The following is a 23,845-nucleotide window of genomic DNA, read 5'->3' on the forward strand; positions in this document are numbered from 1 at the left end:
ACATAGTGGCGATGAGTCACCTTTGTCTTTGTTAAAATAAGTAACTTCAATTTTTGGACTACTTCACGCATTTTCAAAATGAGAAAAATTCAGAAACAAATTTAACCGAGATGCAAGATGAAAACCATATAAAACCCAAACTTTTCTTTTAGTCCCTGTACAACAAGTGCAGTTCAATTCATCTCTGAGTATACAACATTGCAGACAAAACGTAAAATCCTTTTGTTAACATGCAACACAAAACAGACCTGTTAGACTGCAACATAAGATGAATCAAAGCAAAAGTTATGAAAATTATTAAAAGAAAAAGGGATAAAAATACATACACTTGGTATAGGCATGACCTGCATCTGGTCACCCTGGGGAAAAAGAAAAAAAATCACTGTAAGGGTAATGGCTTTTAAAGGGTAGAACAAAGGTCTGAAGCAGTAAATGTAGCACTCAAACATTTTAAACCAAAAGTTCAAAGTATTCAAGAAACCAGGGTAAAAAAAATAAAAACAAGATCTTGCATTTTAGTCGCTGAAATGATTGGTTAGTATATTGGCATTTATGATTTTTAGGAGACTGGACTGGTAAAACCCATGCTATGATTAATAAAGATGATTATAAGGAAGTACCTGTATTTACTGTAACTTTTTCAGCTTTAAGATCTACTAATGGGTATATTTGTCTATTTTCACTGCAGCGACAAGAGGCTCAGCCAGACCTTGGTAACCCACTCCTTGAAGTTAAGTTCACCTGAGACAACTGTCTCTGAAAAACCAACATTTTCATTGAGGCAACAGCAGAACGCCCAAGATGGACTCAGTGATGATAAACTAATCCAAGGAATCTCACTTTCTTCACCCAGAAAGAGGCAACAGTATCAGTGCTCTTCTCACAGCCTCAGTCTTGTATCTTACTTGGAAGAAGGCGAGACAGTCTGGCCAACCTGACCTTTTCTTCTCATCCTGGGACCCGACACACAGAGACAAAGACAACTCCATTTACAGCTTCTAAATGGAGAAAGGCTGATCACAGGGTCGCCAACTCAATACACAAGGCGTTTTGGGAAGCAGGAACTGTATTTTCTAATCTTTCTAACCTGTCAAAAGCAAGTATTTGTTTTCTGGAGGGCACTGCACATTAAAAAAAGGGACGCGGACCTTACTAGCACAGATGTTGCTTAGATTATTTTATTCTTTAGTTACTTGGACAACACAGGCTCTGACTACCAGCAGACTGACTTATCTACTGAAAGAGCCGTTTTCAACATTGGAGCATTTTCTTCCAGCTGAAAAGGTCTTGTGCTCATTTGTTTTGGTGTCCAACAGTGTTGACACATAACTGACAAACAAATGTAATTCAATACTGTTTTTAAAGTCCTCTTTTTATTGCTACAACAGCAGAAATTTTTACTGAAGTTTGTCCAAAATCCAGAGAAGCTGATAAAGTGGCTAGAGAGCATCAGCTACCGTGAACTATCAAGAAATTTGCTTTAGTAAAAAGTAACTGATTTCTATAAAACAACCACAAATAAAACCAGGTAAGAATCCAATTTTTCCTCAAGATAATGGCAAAAAGAAAAGAAAAAGAAAATATAATTCAACATGTTAATGTCCTGCTAGTGGAACATCATCTGAAGTTCATGGGCCATTTCAGAAAGGAGTAAATTTGAGTAACTGCCAGTCAGATTTGCTGGCCTGAGATCAAATTGCTATCAAGGATGTGGTTATGCAGGCAGACCACAGATTGTGAAGCCGTGGTTTTGGTTTGTTTTTGAAGGCATATTTTGCATTCACTGGTAGAGAGAACAAAATACAACCGGAGCTTCTCTTCTGTCAAGAGAAGAGAGAAGTATACGAGAGGTAGAGGCATATCCACAGTTATGGTACAAGGTTATCTTACTCTTGGACACAAATATAGCTGTGTACCACATCAGGTTTTCCCACAGACTTCAAGAGGTGCTCACCATGGCGTAACCTGCTTTCTATTTTGGCCATCCCTTGCAGCAAGAGCTGCACCCCGCAGTATTACTGTTAAGCCTGACTGTCATGGGAAGCCAGAACCTAAGGTGCTAAAGGACTTGCATTACTCTTTGCTTTGTTTTTCTTGCAGAATTTCTTAAATAAAAAAAAAACAACAAGGAAAACAAGCGAATTTCCTAAGAGGAACCCTAAAAGTACCTATGCAAAAAATCAAAACAGTAATGATGACAACTGGAAAAACAAGCAGAAAGATAAACGCAAGAGTCTGCTGGTAAAGGGTAAGTGTTCACGAACAGGCAAATGCTTTTTAAAAACAAGCCTGCTATGGGAAACTTTTAAAAAGTGTCCTGCCTCATTTCCTGATGCCTTGGAACAGGAAGGGAAATAGGTCATAATGCTATCGTTTGAAATAGATGACAGATGACTGCATTTGTTGAAGTCTTTCCACGAGCTCCTGATGCTGGTAACAGGACAAAGCTGTTCCTAGAATGCCAAAATTTCCCCATTGTATCACTAAGATAACCCAGGAACTGATCTGTCCAGCCATTGAAATAAGTTTTTTTTTTCATGGCACAATATATACAGATAAAACGATAAATCCTACCTTTTCCCTTAGTTATGTAATTTTAGTTTGAGAGACGTAACATTTTCAGTACCGCGTCCGTTCATTAATGCTGTCTTTCTATAGTCACACAGGGGATCAATGAGCCTTAAGTGACAGACCACACTACTTTGATTTTTTTGAGAACAGTCTGTATTCAAAGATAAGGAGCTGTTTCATTTTGAAGAATAACCCCTTTAGAGAAGAAGTTGATGGAAAGAAGAAATTTATCATATTTGTTTCTAACATAAAGCTTGTACTGGACTGTGATAGGTTCTTTAAAAACAATAATATAGTAACTATTTGACTCTTTCATTGACTTGGACTATCATGCTTTGTCTCTTAATATAGAAGACTTTTTAGGGAGGCAGAGAAGGCCAGAATGAGTAGGCAGAGACAGAGGAACCGAACACAGCTATACAGAGGGGATTCTCATTTTCTAACTAGACCGGCCATACTGCATGCTGATGGTGACCAACAGAACCAAACACTAGGAATTTTCTTGCTCTGATCAGCAAAGGTTAAGCAGGAGGAAGAGTACTATTATTTATATTTATCTCATATTCCTCCACATTGGGGTGGTGAGACTTCTGTTCAGAGCCTTCAGTGGCTCCCACTTCTGTTCAGAAAGCATGCTTTTAGTAGTCTGCCCATCAAAGAGTCTTACATGAAGGAGATACTGCCTTTGACCTCAAGAATGTGCTCCCTAGAAGCTCTGCTCTTCTCACTCTGGTGAGCCATATTCTTGTGGGGTAGAGAAGCTCCTTTTTCCTGCACTGTGTTATAAATAGAGATCCCTGAAGCAGAGAAGAGCGTGGAGACATGACAATAGGTCATCAAAACAGCTTTCCAGCATCACCTTGGAGATGACAGCATTGTGCAGCAAAAAGCAGTGAGGAGAAGACAACCTAACTTTTGTAGTGGTTAGGACAGGTGAGGTAGAAATTCAAGGACTTGACCTTTCTGCCTTCATTCCTGTCACATGGAAAGCAGCGGGGGCAGCTGCTGCCCCCAGAATAAACCTTATTCTAATTCTGTCTTCTTCCCTGTTGAACGTAGATCAAGACCTTCTCCTCTCATCCATCAAGTATAAAAAAGCCTTTCCTCATTCATGCTTCATCTTGTTGAACAGAAGCCATCTGCCCGATTTGTATCTAACTGTGAAACACAAGCAGAGATGACTCTAGTGGAAGTGGGGTGTAAGTCAAATGGCAAAGCGCCGACAGACTTGTCAGAGCTCCCTCACCCACCATGACTGAAAGCAAAACGAAAAGTTTGCATCTAGGTAGTGGAAGTGGCGTGTAAGTCAAATGGCAAAGCGCCGATAGACTTGTCAGAGCTCCCTCACCCACCACGACTGAAAGCAAAACGAAAAGTTTGCATCTAGTTTCTCTCATCTTTCTCTATCTAGATAGCTCCTGGAGGCCTGCAGATGAAATCTGTATCTGCAAACACCTCAAAACTCCGGTAACAAACTTCCCGAGAAAAAAAAACCACCAACAACAACGACTTACACCCAGAAGGCATGCCCAGAAAACACACAAATTGAGTCAAGTTGCTAACTGAAGAAGAGAAATTGAGATTCGAAGTTCTTCAGAAGAGAACAGAAAACACCTCCTCTCCCAACACTCTGGCCCCTAAAAAAAACTGGCTGGAAGGTCTTGGTGAGCTGCCTGCTGCTGAGGAGGCAGAAAAAATTTAGCAAGGATTTCATGAGGCTGAACACTGTGTGCTCCCACTGACACTTCTGGCTCTGCATCCAAGCTGCAGACAGGCTGATATACCCACTGTAATAGACATTACAACTTAGAATACATCTTTGTGCTGCACTAAAAAGCTGTAACATTTTAAGAAAAACAAATACACAATAGTTTCAGTAAATACAAGTTATTTTTGAAAAATGGGCTATTGAAACTTTAGAGAAAGAATGGACCATTCGTTACCAGTATTAGAGTCACACTTGGACAAGCAGCTGTTCTGTGAGTAAAAGGTTTAAAAGTGAACTCAATACTTTAAAGAAGTTTTGGGGCTTTTTTTTCCCCACTAATGGACTAGAAGTCAGCGCTGAAAAACCCTGTTTATTCAAAACCGTGCTCAGTTTGGTGTTTCTTCCAGTCCTATGAAGAAGTGACATGACACTTGACTTGCCAAGTGTAATCAAGTCACATCATTTGGTAAAATACTAAATGAAGCACTGATTTCATTTTTTCTAGTACAGCAAAATAATACTACTACTAATGATAATAAGAATTAAATTGCACAACACAATTACTCTGAACAAAATTTCAGAACTGTGTTTTCAATTACTTTATAAAATAAATACTCTTCCCCGCTTTCCCTCCTTTACAACAGGTTAGCATTTGAAGAATCGAGACTCCTAATTAGAAGGAAGTTAGCTTGTCACATCAACTTCAAGAATACGCCAGAAGCAACACAGAACAAACACTGAACTCCTGCGAAACCAGCAGAAGCCTTCTCCGTTCCTTTGCTTCCTCTGGAGTCTTTATCACCAGTTGTCATGTAATGACTCTACTGAACAGTAAACACAGAAGGAAAGTACATCCAAGCCACTTTATACTAGTTTCTAACAGTAACTTTGACATTATTGTGCAATTTTCTTTTTCCATTTTTGAAGGAAAGGGTCACAACATGTGAACTGACTGGGCCACGGCCAGAAGTCACTTGTGACATGATAAATAATTAATAAAACACACAAAAGAGAGCACAGATGTAATAAAGTGACCATTTGAACAGCAGCACAGCAGAACTTAAACTATCCTGACCTGGCAGGCAGAATAATGCAAAAAGAGTTTTAATTAAACAGCAGAGGAGTTTAAGCAGTGTGTTGTCAGGCTTTCTCTTCTTTCCTAAAACAGGTGATTTTGTCATTCCTGGACACTTAATTTCACCAATTTAGAAATTGAGGCCCACTGTTGCATGTACTTTCCCCCAACTTACTTATTACTTCTGAGTCTAGACAAGATGCTCAGTGTGATTCGATCAAATCCAACCAGCCTGCACAGCTCCAGCACACAGTCCTGCTAAAAAGCACTAGCCTAACAGCATAACGATATTCAAATATGTCCGAGTCTTCAATGCTGTTTTTCTTTCTTTAAAAGATTTCCTACTTGCACTAAACCATGTCAGCACTCAAAATAAAAACAGCATATAAGAACACATACAAAACTTATTAGTCTTTAATACTGCATTTAAAATAGAAATATCACAGACTTATTTGCACTCACTTAAGGGGTACCCAAAAACTTAGCTATACTTGATTTCTTCTACGAAGGTCTGTATACATCCGAGTGCCTTTCATTCTATTTGAAGAAAATGCACTCTTTAATAATTCTTTTTAACATATTCCTTGAACATTTTTACTGTATTAAGCTGTAGTCTGGTAATTCTATGAATTCCGTGATTTGTGTCTTGGGCTCGTGTACAAGTATCGCACAATTCCAAAACTGCTCACTAAGGTAGCACGGAGTGAGGATGAAAACTTGTGTGAACATACATACAATCGCTCGCTCAAGGCATAGCATCTATTTAGAAAGCAATTAAGCATTTTACAAAATGCAATCTGAAAACTACTGACTCCAGACCATTTTAACTCATGTTTTCTACAGAAAAAACAAACTCTTTTCTTTATGTTTTTCTTTCTAATGAACTCCCACTTTCTCTCAGCTGTAATTTTGCTAGTGGCCTCACTTCTGCCTCCTTTCCATTCTCCAGCATAGTGGAAATTTTACTAGTTTCCCATTCCTTTTCTCAGGTGAACGTGCGCATACGTGCTACACACTACTCAGCTTTCCCTTTAGCACATCCAGGCTAGGTTTCCCTCACTGCAGTCAAAATGTACCTTGGCTAGCAAAAGAAGTGTAAAAACACATATAAAATTCCTCCTCTTGGCAGAGGAATTTTCAGTGCACTTTATCTCTTCATGAGCAGTTTCAGCATGAACTGTTGCGATTTAGCCTCTACACCCCCAAATACCTTCTTGGTCTCTATCACTTTATTTTCCTTTCCTCTCTCTCACCAAACAGTTCCTCTGCTCTTTCTCCTGAGCTTGTCAGAATTGAACATAACCAGCAAAATCTGAAACAAAATGGACTGGACAAGGTAGGAAAGAAATTAGTTGCATCAAATATGAAAAATTAGTGTGAAAAGCAGAATATTGAAAAGATAGAGATGTTTCAACTTCTGCTATTATTCCCCATCATGGATACACCTATACTTGCAATCCTTTAAAGTTCTGCAAAAATGGGATGGGAATGGTGTTTCAATTAAGAGTATAGCAGTAGTGGAATTTTAAGAGTGCTGAAAAAAAAACATGGTACGGAAAAGATGGTATTCCTGTGTTTGCTATATTGAACTGAAATTGCTCTGTAATCAGTTTTATCAGATTTTAATGCAAATCCTCTCAGTGTTATCAGATTTAAAAAGAATGTATAAAATTGTGTTGTGATTTTATGAATATGGCAAAGCAATATTACTACTAGAACTCAATGAAAATAACGTGCTGCTCTCACATACAACACTTTGAAGTGCTAGAAGTGTGTATCAATTAATTTGACTTATTAGGTAAACAAAACCTAATAACCTGGAAAAATGGCCAAAACCTGATACCTCTGGACTCAGTGTGCATTAAATACAGGTGAATTGGTTAGAAAAAAGGTCCAAACAATTATGGTTCTCCCCCTTTTTGAACTGTTTAAAAACAGTGACTGGAAACCCTTTTCAACCGACGTTCAAAGTGGTTCCACTACGCTCCAGTGGACATACCTCAAGCTTCCTGTATGTGGGTTCCCTTCGAACCAAAGCTAAAGACCTGTATAACAGCAAAATAAGATAAAAGCCTGACCTTCTGAAGTCCTCCATTCTCCTCCACCAAAGGAGGAAGAGCACTGGTGCTATTAGTTGATGGTGGTTCGACATTGTAGTCACGAAAGCAGCAGAATAAGGTGCTAAAGATACTTCGACTCCTCTGCTTCTTCAAGCTGATATTACATTGGGACACTAGGAAAAAAAAAAACAGAAAAATAAATTCATGTGGCACAGACCTAGTTTTTCAGACACACGACGACTGAATTTAAGACACAAGGTTATCACCTCAGAAGTCCTTCTCAAATCTTAAGATAATCTCACAGAAATTTTCCATCATATTGAGGCCCCCCTTCCTCCCGATTCAACATGTTTTTTGCTTGTCCAACCCACACAAGGACGTTGGCCTATTGCTAACCAAGCTGGATCTCCACTCAGCCAAAGGTCTCGTCATACTAAGACACTGTTCCTCGAGTCTTCCCAGAAATATCCAAAGTAGATACTGTAAATGACATGAAATAACTTGCTGCTAAAATAGATCTCTGGACTGAGGAGGCAAACAGGACTGATCTAAACCAGAAGAGACGCGATAAATGCCTACTGATGCCCGGGCATATTATCTAGCCAAACACACGATCCTGTGTGGAACACAAACTCCTGCAAGGGTCAGAAAAAGATCCAAGATGTTTCTGAGTTTCCTCTGTTAGTGTTGCTGGAGGACAAAAGACAGAACAGAGAGGCAGTAGCTGCAACACAGGCTGCAGGAACAAGGCTGGAGAGGGTGTTATTAGATGAAAAGAAAGGTCAGGACTTCTGTTTAACTTACTGGTCTAAAAGGATTAAAAAAACCCAAGAAAACTCAAAACCACCCACAAAAACCCAGGTAAAAAAATTACACGCAGCTCAATGAAACCAAGCGTAGCATTTCTGAAGACTACAAACCATAGATAAAAGCAACAGTTTGCAGAAAAGAAATGCACATATGACATGTACTAATTTTCTTAAGATTCAACCTCTTGACAATTAGATCTTGGACACACATTAAAATAAAATAAATAAAATAAAATAATTGGAAAAAAGTTTTAGAATATTTTAAGTAATACTTGATTTGATCACCAAATATTTTAATCATGTACTGTTAGCTCTAAGTATTGGTTTCCTACGTCGGAGCGCAATACCCTTTTTTCTTTGATGTTTATCTCTACCACTGCAACATATGGTACCGAATGCTATTGATACCCAACTTGTTAACATCACACAGCAACACTATGAGAGACAACCACGTCAATCACTGCTTCACCACAACTATTACCACCAATACCGCGCAAAGCCAAACGACTACGCACCCCGTCCCAGAGACGGGCGCTCCCCTCTGCTGTACTGCCCTACCTTAGCAGGGGACAACTTACCCTCTCCATTAAGCAGAGGAGTATCTTAGACCACAGAGGTTAACAGCTTCCTTGTCCGAGTCAACAAATGATTTTATTTAAAATGCACCCAGACAAGCCCAAACACGTTATTTTTTTATTCTTTTTTTATAGCTATGCAGCAGCGCATCTTAAAGTAGCGAACATGAAAAGGTGTATTACACTGAGAAAAAAGGACGCTACGAAAGTTGTAGCACCAAGCAGATTAATAGCGACTTACGCACCACGTAGTTTATTTACATTCTGCATTAGAAAGAAAAAAACAGTTCCCCAACCCAAAGTTGGAGGGTAAGAGAAATTTTTAGTAAGTCCCATTACACACATCAATACAGAAATCCCCATCTTTCCTCCCCTCTCAAATTATTAGAGAGCTGCCACATACATCTACCTTCCTCCTGGTATTACAAATACATCAAGTGCGCTCAAGGCAACTGGCAACGTACATATTTGTGCTCAGATAACAGTATGAAGTCAGAAGCGTGCGCAGATTTGTGTGCCTCTGCGCGTTTAAGGAAGTGTTTCATTACTTTAAAGCCATTTGTAAACCGAAAGCAATCTAATCGCTGCTTTTCAATACTCCAGTTAAACAGAAAACATACGCAAAACTCAAGCCAACAGTGGTATACGTTGCCGTAAAAAGCTCATTCTCAAAACGTCGCATCCTGTTTGCAACAAATTTGCAGGAAGATGCGTTCAGAAATCCCCAAAGGATGCCCAGGCAGCTATGAAGGGCTTTTCAAAACAGCACTCAAGAAAATCTGCATCACGGGCACAAGCCAGTTTGTTGCAGTATCATCCAGGCAAAGGAGAACTCCGTTCTCACCCTAAACACTGAAACATGCTGAAATTCGAAGGGGAAGCACAACGCTGCGTGTCCTGTTCCCTAACAGCTAGTGCCACAGGAACCTGCCAAATAATTTGTATTTTGTTTTCAAACTCCATTTAAAAGTACGATAGCAAATAATCAAATCTGAATGCTTAGAATAGAAATGCTCTTCATGGCATTTATCATAAGCCTTTTTTTTCTTGGACTTCGTAAGGTACAAGAACGTAACATTAAACTTCATTGCACAAGCAATTTTTATGCATAAAATAATCCTCCCAAAGCCAAGACGGCATTTTCAGTCCAGTTCATATTCTAGGCTGGGATTGAGGTAGGTCTTCAACACAGGATCTATTTCTATAAAGTTAATAAAAAGCGAGAGCGTTAAGCAAGAAAAACTGCTTACCAAATGTTTGCATCAGAGACGTTGCAGAGTACTTCTGAGCTTAAGTCTTCGGGAGGTCTTTGAATACAACCAGAGCGCGAGGCAAAAGTTTCCCTAAACCACAGTGTGTTTGTCCCTAAACCTCGTAACACTGAAGATCAGACCACGGACGGTCTGGACACACAAAGAGCCACATTAACAGATTAGAAGATGAAGTCCCAAATTTTCAAGAGAAATTCTGCCCAGTAACAACTCCGGCATTTGCTTGAGCGTGTCCAGAGAAGGGCAACGAAGCTGGTGAGGGGTCTGGAGCACAAGTCTGATGAGGAGCGGCTGAGGGAACTGGGGGTGTTCAGTCTGGAGAAGAGGAGGCTGAGGGGAGACCTTATCGCTCTCTACAACTACCTGAAAGGGGGCTGTGGTGAGGTGGGGGTTGGCCTCTTCTCCCAAGTAACCAGGGATAGGACAAGAGGAAATGGCCTCAGATTGCGCCAGGGGAGGTTTAGATTGGATATTAGGAAAAATTTCTTCACCAAGAGAGTGGTCAAGCATTGGAACAGGCTGCCCAGGGAGGTGATGGAGTCACCATCTCTGGAAGTGTTCAAAAAACATGTGGATGTGGCGCTTCAGGACATGGTTTAGGAGACATGGTGGCGTTGGGTTAATGGTTGGACTGGATGATCTTGAAGGTCCTTTCCAACCTTAGTGATTCTGTGATTCTGTTTAACGGAGAGCGGTGAAAGCAGGGATGCTGCACAGGTGCCGGCAGTATGAAGATATGTGCCTTCATACCTTGAACTCCTCATCTCTCGTGGCTCCTGGGGTGTGCTTGCCTCCTGCTGCTCTGCGCTGCTCTTCGGGGTGAGCCTTTCCCTCGGGTATGAACTGCAGCAGCCTCTTTAAATTTGTAAGAGCCTCAGCTGCACAGCAGACCAACAGGAACGGCATTAACCACCCCAGAACTAACATTCCTACCTTCTCCACAGAGAGACCCGAACGAGGCAGTAAACACAGTAAATAGCCTAAATAAATCTTAAAAAAAAAAAATCTCAGACAAAAGTTACTGGTTTGCCCCAATCAATCAAATGGCCTTAAGTTGCGCCAGGGGAGGTTTAGATTGGATATTAGGAAAAATTTCTTCACTGAGAGGGTGGTCAAGCATTGGAACAGGCTGCCCAGGGAGGTGGTGGAGTCACCATCTCTGGAAGTGTTCAAGAAACGTGTGGATGTGGCGCTTCAGGACATGGTTTAGGGGACATGGTGGCACTGGACTAATGGTTGGACTTGATGATCTTGAAGGTCCTTTCCAACCTAGTGATTCTGTGATTCTGTGATTTAAGAATTCTTGTTTTCCTTGAGCAAATTATACATCTCAAATGGCTGCTCACGTTCGCTCAGTGAAGTATTTGTTCTTGGAAAACGTTCCTTCATGTTGTTTTTAATCTCGGCAATTTTGCCACTCATGATACAGTGGTGTTTCAAACAGGTCTTTCTGCTAATTTGGACATTATTTTAAACACAGCTGGGTTTTTAAGTAGTATGTTATAGAGGCTCTACAGTGACTTAATAAATTATAATTTCAGATGCAGTAAGGAACAGAACTTCCCAAGTGGCTTTACGTGCCACACAGTATTAACACACACAGGTACTGCATATGTAGAGAAGATTTGCACTGTATCTTGTTTTGAGGAACTACATGTTGTGCATCACAGAAAATAGTTTCTCCTTCCTTAGTTACACTGGACCACATGTAATTCATGTCCGTTTGCTAGATTTGCTTTTCTTGAAGCAGTGACAGTACAAATAGGACAATTATAACTCTAAAGGTGTAAAGAAGCACTAATATTGCATCACTACCATTAATTTAGGTATTCTGGAAGCCAGCAAATTTTAAAGAGAAAAAAAACTGCAGAGGACAAAACCTGGTGTTCCTTAAAAGCCTATAGGTAAGACCAGGCAGTATCGATCCTGGAGTGGATTCCACTTCTGGACCTGATTTCCTACAGCATCTGCTGAAGTGCTACAGCCATTACCCCATCACCATGGAATGCTGAAGACAACTTTAAGTGACCTTTTACATCTTGAACACTGCATACCAAACACGTAAACACTGTGTATCAAAAAAGCCCAAGCCAAACAACTCCACAATACAAAGCACGGTATCCGTGAAAGCAGAGAAGACTGTAACCAGTATCTGCAGAAGAGCTGAAGAAACGAACACCGCCAGACAGGAGCGATGCTTTTCCTTAACACCATCCCAGGCGCGTTGTAACTGCAGCTTAAGGACCTCCTTACCCGAAGACGTCAACTGCGTATGTAACAGTCCTCAACAAATTCCTCCTTCATGACTTTGTCCCGCCACGTTTTGAACCTACGCCAACTTTTAGCGCCAAAAGTACCCCGTGGCAAGAAGGTCCACAGCTCAGTCAACAGTTCAGCTGTTTCATGACCGTGACCTTCCTTGTTTCTTACCTGTGTACCATTTCCAATTCACATTTTTGAGCAGGAGGAGAAGGACTAGAACCACACACAGTATCCAGGATGAAAGGAGAGCACCATGAATTTATACACCCACACAATGCTTTGTTCTCTTACTTTTCTAAGAATTCCTAATATCTTGTGTTTTACAACAAGTGAGCATTGGGCTAAGGTAATTTTTCAGAAGGTCTTATTATAACACCAAGGTCTCTTCATTAGTAGGTATTTCAGGCATTGCTGCAACTGTAAGTCAAGAATTCTTCTCTCTTCCCATGCAGAAAGTTTAATGTGTATCTATGCTTAATTTCATCTGCTATTTTAGAGGCTAGTCATTCAAAATCATGTCGCCCTCCTACAACTCTTCACAGTTAAGTTTTAAATCTATATACAGATGCACATATATGCACATACATACATATACATGCACAAACAAATACACACCCCTTTCCCTTATCAATTTTGTCACCTCGTTTCCTTATTCACTTTTCCATATAGTTTAAGACTACAATGAGAGCAGACTGCACAGACCCCTGTGTAACTTATTCCCCAGGGACCTCAGAGAGGTCTACAAGAGCCTTCAGCGAAGCACTTTGTCAAATTATACGAATTTCTAAAAGACTATATGCAGACAAGGTCAGAAACAGGAACAGAGCTCTCCCTGCCAGAAGGGAAGTCCTTCTGGTCCAGATTTCCCTCGATTTGAAAGTACAAAGTCCCATCTATAATTTCCAGCTGCTCTCCTGCACTACTTCTAACGACAAGGCTCACTGCCCCTAACCTCTGCGCTACCCGCTGCTCGCAGGTAAGTTAATTCTGAAATTGCCTGCAAGTTTCTGGAAGCCAAAGATGGTCCACAGAACCGTGCCTATCGAGGTCTTCTGGCAAGTCCTAATGTACCCACAGCAATACTAAGCCTGGGGAGGGGTTCAAAGAAAGGTAAAAGCAAGTTTAAAATAAATTACTACAGTCACATAAGCTTAAACAGAAGATACCATACTGGGTGGTTCCACAAAGAGAACAGGAAGAAAAAACCCCCCAAACCAAACCCCAAACATTACAAACATGTCACAAGAGAAATGAATACAAGAGCATGCTAATAGAAGCAATCTACAGCATCTTCTCAAACCTCTTTTCACTCAAACCAGCCTTTGGAGGCAGAGGCGTTGGGCTACTGTTCTCCCCCCAACATAGTTCCAAGAGCAACACAAGTTTCACAGCAAAGAAAAAGCTTTTCCCTCGTGCACTGTGTTCCACAGAAGTTTAGTTCAGGGCTCCTCCCATCAAATTTTGCTGTAGTTGTGTGAAATTACAGACGGAGATTGTTGTCCACCCGTTGTACAAGAAACCCCATATTGCTCCAGGAAGCCACCACAGGAAGACCAGAGGGCTCCTAATCCAGCCCATCCCTCTGCAGCACATGAGCAAACTAATTACTGCTGAATTTTTCCTAATTAAATGAGTGCAATAGCCAGTCCTCTCAAATAATATAAACTGAGTAATGAAGAGGCTTTCCGTGTGCTTACAGATGAATTTGCTAAATGCAATAAAATGAACATCTGTGTATCGTGAGCTCTCTGCTTGTAAGTTTGTTTATAACACAAAATAGAAAGATGCACGTCAGAATAAAGTGGTATTAAACAAAGTCTTTCTTCAAAAGGAAACGGTTTCAAAATTTATACATGATTAGAGATGCATAATTTCTCAATCTTCTTAAGAGGCTGCATCTGACCTTACTAGAAAAATAAAATTTTATATCCTACATGACTCAAGCTAGAAAGAGTTAAGTAGCCAAAAACCAGCAACTTTCCTTCTACAGCTCCTATTTTTGTGATGTATTGACCAGGGTAGAAATTATTTTACAATACTTGATACCAAACCTGCATGTGATGCCCACATAATTTTGGTTTTAAATGCCATTTGCAGCTTATCATTGAAAGGTTTAAACTTTCACGTGAGCTTTGCAGAAAAGAGAGCAATAACAGCACTGTCACATACCTGAAACAACCACCCACAACTGGTTCAACCTTCAAACATGTATAACCCAAGCAAACAGCTCTGTTCATATTTGGCATGATACACCCCAGAATTGTCTTCATTTCAGCTGAAGCTGTCAACCTCTCCCCCACCCCAACATAATTAAACAAACCTCAGGTTCTGGGTTTTCCATTGAAATGATTTCTTTGAAGGGAGTCATCCCAGACTAGTTTAGTGAAAGAAAAATCTTTCCGAAACATTTCCAAAATCATTTCTGAAACATTCACTTCAGGACATGGTTTAGTGGGCACGGTGGTGTTGGGCTGATGGTTGGACTTTATGATCTTAAAGGTCTCTTCCAACCTTAATGATTCTGTGATTTAACTATCCTCCCCAACAAACCCTTTCCCATACACTGCATTAGTGGTCTGCTCTGGATGGAGCTGATCGCATGGCAAGGGGCCAAGAAATAAAAGCTTAAACACGTAAGACAGGTGGGAACAAAGCAGAAAAATAACCAAGTAACTTATTTTTTAGATAATCTCTTCCTTATCTCACTTCAATCTATTTGAAGTAGGTCACTGCACTTGGATGTAAAAAATGTCAGTATGATTTATGAACTTTTAGGAATTTTAAGAAAAGCTGAACATTACTCTTATTAACCCATTCCATGATGTTTTAGAAAACAGGCTCCGAAGTTGCAGCTGCACGCCAAGATCAAATGGTTATGCAAGAACAGCTTATCTCATTCAAAGAGAAGTTACCTAGTGGATATCAGAACACTATAGTTTGCTTTCCATACCTGCCAAAGACCTATAAAAATACAGTTTCAGATAGTACCTAGGACAAAAGGAGAAAAATCATCGTGACAAATGTTAATTCAAGACAACTAAAGCTGTACAAAGGAAAAAGTCCTCTATGTCACCAAAACAAGCTTTGGAAACCTTTTTGTTGTGGCAGCCTAAAGCAAAAAAATTCTTTTGCCCTACATAAACTATTTATTACAGTCCTCAAATCTGGGTGAATTAAATACCTGCCGTTGTTGTAGGATGTTCATTTTTTAAGGATCACAGAATCACAGAATCATTAAGGTTGGAAGGGACCTTCGAGATCATCAAGTCCAATCATCAACCCAACACCACCGTGCCCACTAAACCATGTCCCAAAGTGCCACATCCACACACAGGGATGGTGACTCCACCACCTCCCTGGGCAGCCTGTTCCAGTGCTTGACCACTCTCTCGGTGAAGAAATTTCTCCTAATATCTAATCTAAACCTCCCCTGGCACAACTTGAGGCCATTTCCTTTCGTCCTATCACTAGTTATTCGGGAGATCAACACCCACCTCACCACAGCCCCCTTTCAGGTAGCTGTAGAGAGCGATAAGGTCTCCCCTCAGCCTCTTCTTCTCCAGACTGAACAACCCCAGTTCCCTCAGCCGCTCCTCATAAGACTTGTGCTCCAGACCCCTCACTAGCTTTGCTGCCCTTCTTTGGACATGCTCGAGCACCTCAACGTCCTTCTTGTACTGAGGGGCCCTTCAAAAGTAGTGAAATTCTGAAGTCACTTTAATACACGACTGAGAACTCAGCACTGTTGTCCCTGTACAAAGCTGTGATGCATCATGAGATATACTTCGCTAGTAAATGTTAAAACCAGCAACTGTACACAGAAGCCTCTTAACTGACAAGGAGGGATAAGAAACAATGAAAAGGCTCAAAACAGCACATAAACTTGACAGATCCCAAGGCAAATTCCAAAACCATAAAGCAGGTGGTATACTTCAGGTACACACTGCAGTTTGGTTGGACATACATAGATACGATGGTATAACCTTCCTATCATATGCATCAGCGTCTCATATAAGCCATGATTTAAACACCCGTGCTGTCTTGCAGTGTTGCAGCCTTCAGAAAAATTAGGAGGGTTGCTGCTAGTAAATGCTACGTTAGAGGACATGCATCTGTCAAAGCACAACTCCCTATGTTTATTCAGCTCGAAGACTGAAGGCAGATCCACTGCTTCAGGGGCACCCACATTTAATAATGAAGCAAGTTAAAAACTGTTTTAACAGCCTAATTAACCCGCTGAACTATGTTCTGAGCGAAATACCTTCGAGTTCAAATTACATAGCACAGATTTTGGCCAGTTCCTTTCCTGCTCCAGTGCTTGACAAGCTGAACAGGGCTACACTGAGACCACTTCCAATTTCGAGAAGCAGTACATGTAGATCTGTATCTCTAAAGGACTGAAAAGTAGGTCTCCTTGTGATCCAGGAAGGAACTAATTAACACTTAGCACTTTCTTTTTTGTGCCTGTATTGCTTGCCACAGGAACAGCCAGGGACAGAAGATGGATGAGAACACGAAAGAGAAGTTAGGAGACGTCCACCTCCAGCAGCACTCCAGTAACTCCTCCAGCAAGCTGCTCCACCTTTGCCTTTCGCTTAAACAGCTGGACAGTGTTTAAACAGGAGCTGAATGTGCCCATCCAACCTTGCCTGGGCTGTCCTCCGAGCTAGAGGAGAGCCCGAGCTGTGCCGTGTACCTGTCCCGCGCTGGCGTCCATCCACTGGTCAGCACGTGGCAACCTGTGAGAGAGTGTCGAGCACCAAGGGCACATGACGGGCTGCCCTGGTCTCCACGGCTGACCTGCGCACGCTCGCTTCCTTTCCACGCAGGGCTAAGTAGCTGCTGAACACACTAAAAAAGGTGCTACAGGGATATACAGTATTTTTTGACACGTATATGCATATATACACACGTATACATGCATATACACGCAGTTCACAGCAGAACCTTTTCCTAGTATTTGCCTTTTTTCTTTTGAGAAGAGCCACGGCACTTCATATGTTCCCAAGGCGACTATGGATCTAAATTCTCAACACGTACATCTGCTTAAAACACATAAATAAAATTAGTAAATAAAATAAACTAACTAGTCACACCCCCCACTCTTCCATCAGCTGGTAGTCTGAACCGTAACAGAGCTGCCACATGTACAAAGGACCAGAACCACTTGGAAAAAAAGATAAATTAAAAGAAATAAACCCCTCATCTCACTTTCATACCACACACGAGGCAAGGAAGCAGCACTGGAGTTTAGTGTTCGTTGGCAGAAATGATCAAACTCAAAGATTTTTTTTTTCCCCCTTTTGCTAAAACAAACTATTTCACTTCTGAAGTCAAATTCATGCAATGCAAAAGCATTGCTTCCAACAGTTTAAGGGCAAGATAAAATGCAGCAAGTAACGCAAAAATAGCTCCAGTACCAAAAGATTACTACCATTTTTAACTGGATGGAAAACAAAGCTAACTGAACTATGCAGGCAACATTGCGGAGACGTATTATGCTACAAAACAAACCTAACTTTTTGCAGTGACATTGTGGGGTCACCTCTCTGTACCTACAGTGACACAGTAAGTGTCAAGTTTTGTCTTGGCCACAGAAATCTGTAAATAGCATAGAAGCAATATCCATAGAATCTGATACATTTACAGCAGTAGCACACCATGAAGATTCATGTTAAAAAAATTATATATATTTTCTGGAGGGGGGAAAAAAAAAAATGGAAGCGTTTCAGAAGCTGCAGCATTTCTTTGTTGTTTGAGCAAGGACTGAGCTGCTGGATCTGGAGATTTTCCCAGCGCCGAGGGTCGGAGCGGCAGTTGAACAGGAAATACTGCGCGGTCTGTGCATGCATTGCATTCCTGTCCCGCCCCGAGCGGGCGGCCGACAAACAAACCTTTCTTCTAGTAAAAGGCGGGGGGGGGGGAGAAAAAAAGGAGGAAAAAAAAAAAAGGGCAAACTGCACAGAGTTCACCAGCAGATGTGGCCCATGAATCCAACCCGGCCTTTGCTGCTGATAAAAAGAATTCGATGCATTTGCAATGTCGGCGTAACGTCACGGTTTTGCGAAGCTGGATTAGTAAAGACCTGGAAGTTTAAAGATGCAAAATCTGCAACGCTGAGCTTCTGCAGGGTGTGTAAGGGAGCACTAACTGCACATATGTCACAGGGTTTATTTTAAGAAGGTTTTGCCAAATACTAGTAGCAGCTTACAATCAAGCTGCAACAGTCAATCGGAACTGAATTTGGTAGAGCAAAGAAGACCTATTTGCAAAAAAGGTATTTGTGTTATTTCCATTTTACGTGCAGCATTAACGAACAAGGACTCAGCGCTTAAGTTTGCCTTCAACTGTAAAGTCACAGAGTCAGTAACCAGAACGTATGTTCATGTATCTCGACTCTTCTGAATTGCTCCCAGGTTGGCCTCTTAAATCCTGGAGGATATTTAGCAATAATTTGTTAAATATTTGGGTGGGAAGGCAAAGGAGAAGCAAACAAACGGAAACAGGAGCAGCACACGGGATCAAAATGGCAGCATGGCGGGGTCTGTTAGTCACGGCTGATGCCCTCTGGCACTGGAAGGGGATTAGAGTCAAAATGGCAACGAAGCAAATGTAAACAAGCATGTGTTTATAGAGCAAAACTATGTACAGTATCCGATCTGCTCCGCCTCGGCTTGTGCTTACACAGAACATGGTGGGAAAGGCAGAGAAGAACAACTCGCCAAGTGCCGCATCGCTAAGACAGCTAGCAGTTTCCCCCCGAACTTTAATTTAATTTAAAGCTGGTATTTAAAAAAAAAAGACAAAAAAGCACAATACTTTGAACCAACACTGTTCTCCGTGAGGTGTTATGCCATGAAATGCGTATGAAGTCACTGAAGAGCTGCAAAAGCCCCTTTTTCTGTGCTCCGCAGGCACCATGCGGCGTGTAAAACGCCAAGCTATCCCGCTGCGCACCTATTTTATTGTCCAACCGATTAATTTTTCAAGCCAAAGCGTGATCCAAACCTACAGAATATTGCCCGACACCATACCTATGAACGGCTTATCTCCTTACCGAGTTTCTTCAGTTTAATAAATAGATGTTTGGGGGTTTTGGACCCACCATGACCAAATTCACAACCTGAGGTTGTGAGATCAAGCTGAGTTTCTTTCTGCCTCCCACCACAAAGAGGTTGACTCAAACATAGGTGAACGTTTCGGTCCTCGTCTTCTGACTTGGAAAGTAGGAGACAAGCGGTTCACCAAACCCAAATGTGGAAGAAATTCTTCTACTCTCTTTCCCCTCAAAAATACTACTACACCTCCAAAACCTCACTCATCTGAGGAGAGTAAGCTTAATGTACTTTTCCTAAATAGAGCTGTAAGATGTTCCCATAGTGAAAGCAACATTCCCAGCTGTACTTTTTGCAGCAAACACTTCAGTTAAGACATCAAATCTAAAGCATTAGTCTATTTTCGCAAGCTTTCTCATCTCTTTCCTAGGAACAGCTCTTCTCTAACAGATTCATCTCGCAAAAATGCTGTTAAAGGGTGCTCCCTTGCAAGGAAAAGCTTTATTTCTCCATTTTGCCTTAGGAATTTTTCATTCACTCCCTGGGGGCGTTTTGGGACAGGCTACAATTCTCATTCCTGCCAGGGAAATCGCTCATTCAAAGTCTGCTTCCCAAAAGATACATCCCCAACAGTAAAAATCAAGCTAGGACGCCTCTTTTTGTGTGGCTCCTTTGATGCCCATTTCCAATTACCACTTATTTCTCCCAACCCGTTGCTATTTTGAGGATACTGACTGCCTTTCTCATAAAACATCCACTCTGCCAGAAAGTCCACATTTAAAAGAATAGTGTTTCTGGTAATATGTTTTATAGAACCAAAGCCATTTCAGCAACGTAATTTCTGGAAAAGACTTTGTCTTAACGGACTAAGGTACATGCATGACTGTTTATGAAAGATCTACCTTCTTTCTTCAGATGAAAAATAGAAGTGGTGTAACTTCAAAAAGACATTGACTTTTATAGAGATGTAGTTATTTGGACCAATTACTGTTTCTCCCCATTCCGCCTCCCAGAAATTTCTCTGTTATGAAACACAGACACAAAGCAAGCAAGAGGAACCCCACTCATCTGGAAGAAGGAGCGTTCTCTAAATCACTGTATGACCTCTGCTTCAGTTACTAATACCATCCAAAACCTAAAAACGCTCTTGAAATCAAGTTACAGCCAGCACACAGCTAGTATCACTTTAGCAGGTTATTTGAAACCAATGTTTCTAGGAGCAAAATTAAAACACCAGATTTTGATTATGAACTTAATTGTTGCATGTTTACTTGCAGGGATTTCTCAAGGAGTATTCCATAAGACACTTGAGTGTATCTGCTTGGACAGAATCCAACTTAGAAGAATTGCTGCCAAAGTAATTTCTCCTTCAGCTTTAGCTTCCATGGATTAGGTTTTACCCAAGTTTAGAATACCCTTTATAAACGCATTTTTTTGAAATACTTACAATATTTATGAACATGCAATACAAGTGCATATTACAGCGAGAAAAACATTTGCAATCTTATTTGCTGCTTTTTTTCTTCAAGCTACTGCATCCACCCTCACCAGTTAAAGCTCGAATGAATTTTGATGAATTTAATTTTTCAGTAAGATCTACACATATGAAAGCTAAAGTAATTACATCATCAACCACGGTGGTTTTTCAGTTCCATGGAAATGTCATAAGCAGAACAGCAGCCGGTATCTCTGACGAAAATTTCAAGCTGTACTTCACTTCTCTGTAACACAGCATCTGTTGTTATACTAAGTGAAGAGGTAAGGAAAAAAAAAAAGCGTATTGCAAATTCTCATTAATAATTTGCTAAAATACCTAGCATTGCCCTGGTGAAGCATGAGCCCTCTCTCCTTGGCTTTCAAACTCCTCTTCCCTGGGGTGTGTTTAAAAAGACCAGTACGATACACGCTGAATTTTTGGAATACAAGCGTAATGTACTCATATTAAGTTTAAAACATCTAAATGGCTATCTGAATCCTGATCAACTACCAAAAAAAACCCCACCAACAACTGACTGCAGAGGAAGGAACAGGCAAAAACAATATACATCTGACATTATGTAAGAATGTTTAGCAGCCTGATACACCCATTTTTTTATTCCCTTACTGGCTGGGTATGTATGTTGTACCAAAACACAAAGCTGAACTAAATATCAAAATCACCTTTAGGAAAAGGTTCAACTTACCTCATTTAGCAACTTCATGATTTATATTAAAAAAAAAGATAAATGTAACATTTCACATTAAGAATTAAAAAGCCTTTAATTCTAACTATCAACAGTCTATAAGGTAATCCAAGCAATGCCAGCAACCACTGTAACAGCATGGACTGCTTAATATTAAGTGTATTTTCAAATGAACTAAGTTACAAAATATTAATCCCTAGCTCTTCTGACTGAAGATCCTTTCACCCACTCAGCATTCCCAGACCATTAAAACCGGCACATTCCCACCTGGAAATATGATATTCAGAAAGCTAGAACTAGATTAGGACTGAAACAAAAGATACAGGAAACCACAAGCTTTGTATGATAAAGTTACTGCAGTTTTGACAAAAAAAAAAAAGCAGCAAAACTCACCCAACTTCCAGCAATTCCTTTCTAGAACAAAGCCACATTTTATTGCCCATTTAGAAATTCAGATAACAAAAAATGAAAATAAATTAATTTTTCTTATTCCATTAAGGTTGGGGGGGAGTTTTAAAAAGCATTTTGGTGCCTTAAACAAGGACTTTGATGCCTCTTACCAAGCTGACAGTTCAGCTGCAGGTTGGAACAGCTGCAGACACGTTTAATTACTTCTCCTAATACCGAGAACATCAAGTACTTTTGACCTATTTGAAATATCCTAAACTTTGTACTAAAAGGAATGTGCACAATTTAATAGCCATGCTTTAACTTCTAACAATCCTGCGAAGCAGAAACCCAGCCACTTGCTATTTTACATGTAAGTCATGAGAAAGCATGAATAACTGCCCACTGAGTAATAACTGAAGCTGATGAATAACCAGTGTCTTCAGAACTACAAATTTGGAGAAGATTATTTTTAACTGTTTCCTTAATTCTACCAGAAAAAAAAACAACAAACCAAAACACACAACAAAAAAAACCTACCACCCAACCTTACAGTAACTTCTTGTTGCTTACCCAAGCAAAAATAACGATCCTTGTAATTACGCGGATACATTCTACAAAACCCACTCCTGTGATCCCCAAAGGCCATATATTGATTTTAGCAAAGGTAGAATAAAAAGGTAAAAATAGCCACCTGTGCCCATTAACAAAATTAAAACTCTCTCCTAGCTTACTTCTTCGGGATGCGCCTTTGCGCCAGCGGTGAGCGATAACCAGGGCATGGTGCAACCGGAATTACTCGGCTGTCGCGGCTCGCGCGGGTCCCGGCCCCTCTCAGCCCATGGTCTTGCCCCGGCTGCTTGGGCAGAACGCAGCCCAGCGCGTCTGCCTGCCTTCTGCGCTGGCGCAGCGGCGAGGGCGAGCATCTCGTACGAGGAAGGGCTGAGGGACCTGGGGCTTTTCGGTCTGGAGAAGAGAAGGCTGAGAGGGGACCTTACCAACGTCCATAAATCTCTGCAGGGTGGCTGTCAGGAGGATGGAGTCAGTCTCTTTTCAGTAGTGCCTGGTGACAGGACGAGGGGCAATGGGCACAAACTGCAGCACAGGAAGTTCCACCTCAACATGAGGAAGAACTTTACTGTGAGGGTGATGGAGCACTGGAACAGGCTGCCCAGAGAGCTTGTGGACTGGCACGTTCCTGTGCAGCCTGTCCTGGGTGATCCTGCCTTGGCAGGGGGGTTGGACCAGGTGATCTTCAGAGGTCCCTTCCAACCCCCACCTTCTGTGATTCTGTACCTAATGACACAATACTATCCCCACCGCTTCGCATCCTTGTCTTTCTCAGGATAAAAGAGCCAGTCTTTTACCATTTACACTGAACAGATCCTCCTGTCCTGTCGTTCTTGGCATTAAAGCAAGCCAGGTCTCGCACCTCTTCACCTCTTGGAGAGGTAGGATCCCTGTCTTATTACCGAGCCTTCTAATCGCAGAGGTCCTAGTCAGGCTCAGAGAAGAGAAGCCACTGATGATCTCATGGAGGAACCCAAATCAGATGACGAATCCAGTACATTTACTGCACTTAGCTTAGATGGAAATTCCCAGGCCTACGGGCCCATAAACGTTAAATCATATTAATTTTATACCTACATATATACTCAAGCACTTGGAAACCCGTCTTTAGGATTTGTCCCTTCTCCTCTCCCCAAAATAATAAGCTCCAAGCTCACAAGAGCCCCAGCCAACACGACACTCGACATTGCTCCTCTTATTTCACGCTCTCCGCGCAGCCCTTGCCCACGTGGGCTCTGCCCGCCCACAGTTCACACGCCTGTGCCTCGCACAACCAACCTGCCTGCGATGTGGGTCGTAACTCAAACCGTGTCGGAAGA

The 23,845-nt window shown here is 41.2% G+C and overlaps 1 protein-coding gene across 3 annotated transcripts in view; it reads right to left on the reverse strand.

The window, feature by feature from the left end:
- CTDSPL (CTD (carboxy-terminal domain, RNA polymerase II, polypeptide A) small phosphatase-like) overlaps positions 1 to 23,845 on the reverse strand; it is an 83,209-nt gene that overhangs the window by 24,469 nt on the left and 34,895 nt on the right. For 2 of the 3 annotated variants that reach the window (XM_010288584.1, XM_010288583.1), the window contains exons 2-3: positions 7,433 to 7,587; positions 327 to 359 (exon numbers count right to left, since the gene is read on the reverse strand). In XM_010288584.1, the coding sequence (XP_010286886.1) occupies positions 327 to 359; positions 7,433 to 7,587 (188 nt within the window). The remainder of the gene's footprint in view (positions 1 to 326; positions 360 to 7,432; positions 7,588 to 23,845) is intronic. The other variant, XM_010288585.1, reaches the window with a different exon arrangement.

Source organism: Phaethon lepturus, unplaced genomic scaffold (assembly GCF_000687285.1).
Source record: "Phaethon lepturus isolate BGI_N335 unplaced genomic scaffold, ASM68728v1 scaffold11526, whole genome shotgun sequence".
Taxonomy (NCBI): domain Eukaryota; kingdom Metazoa; phylum Chordata; class Aves; order Phaethontiformes; family Phaethontidae; genus Phaethon; species Phaethon lepturus.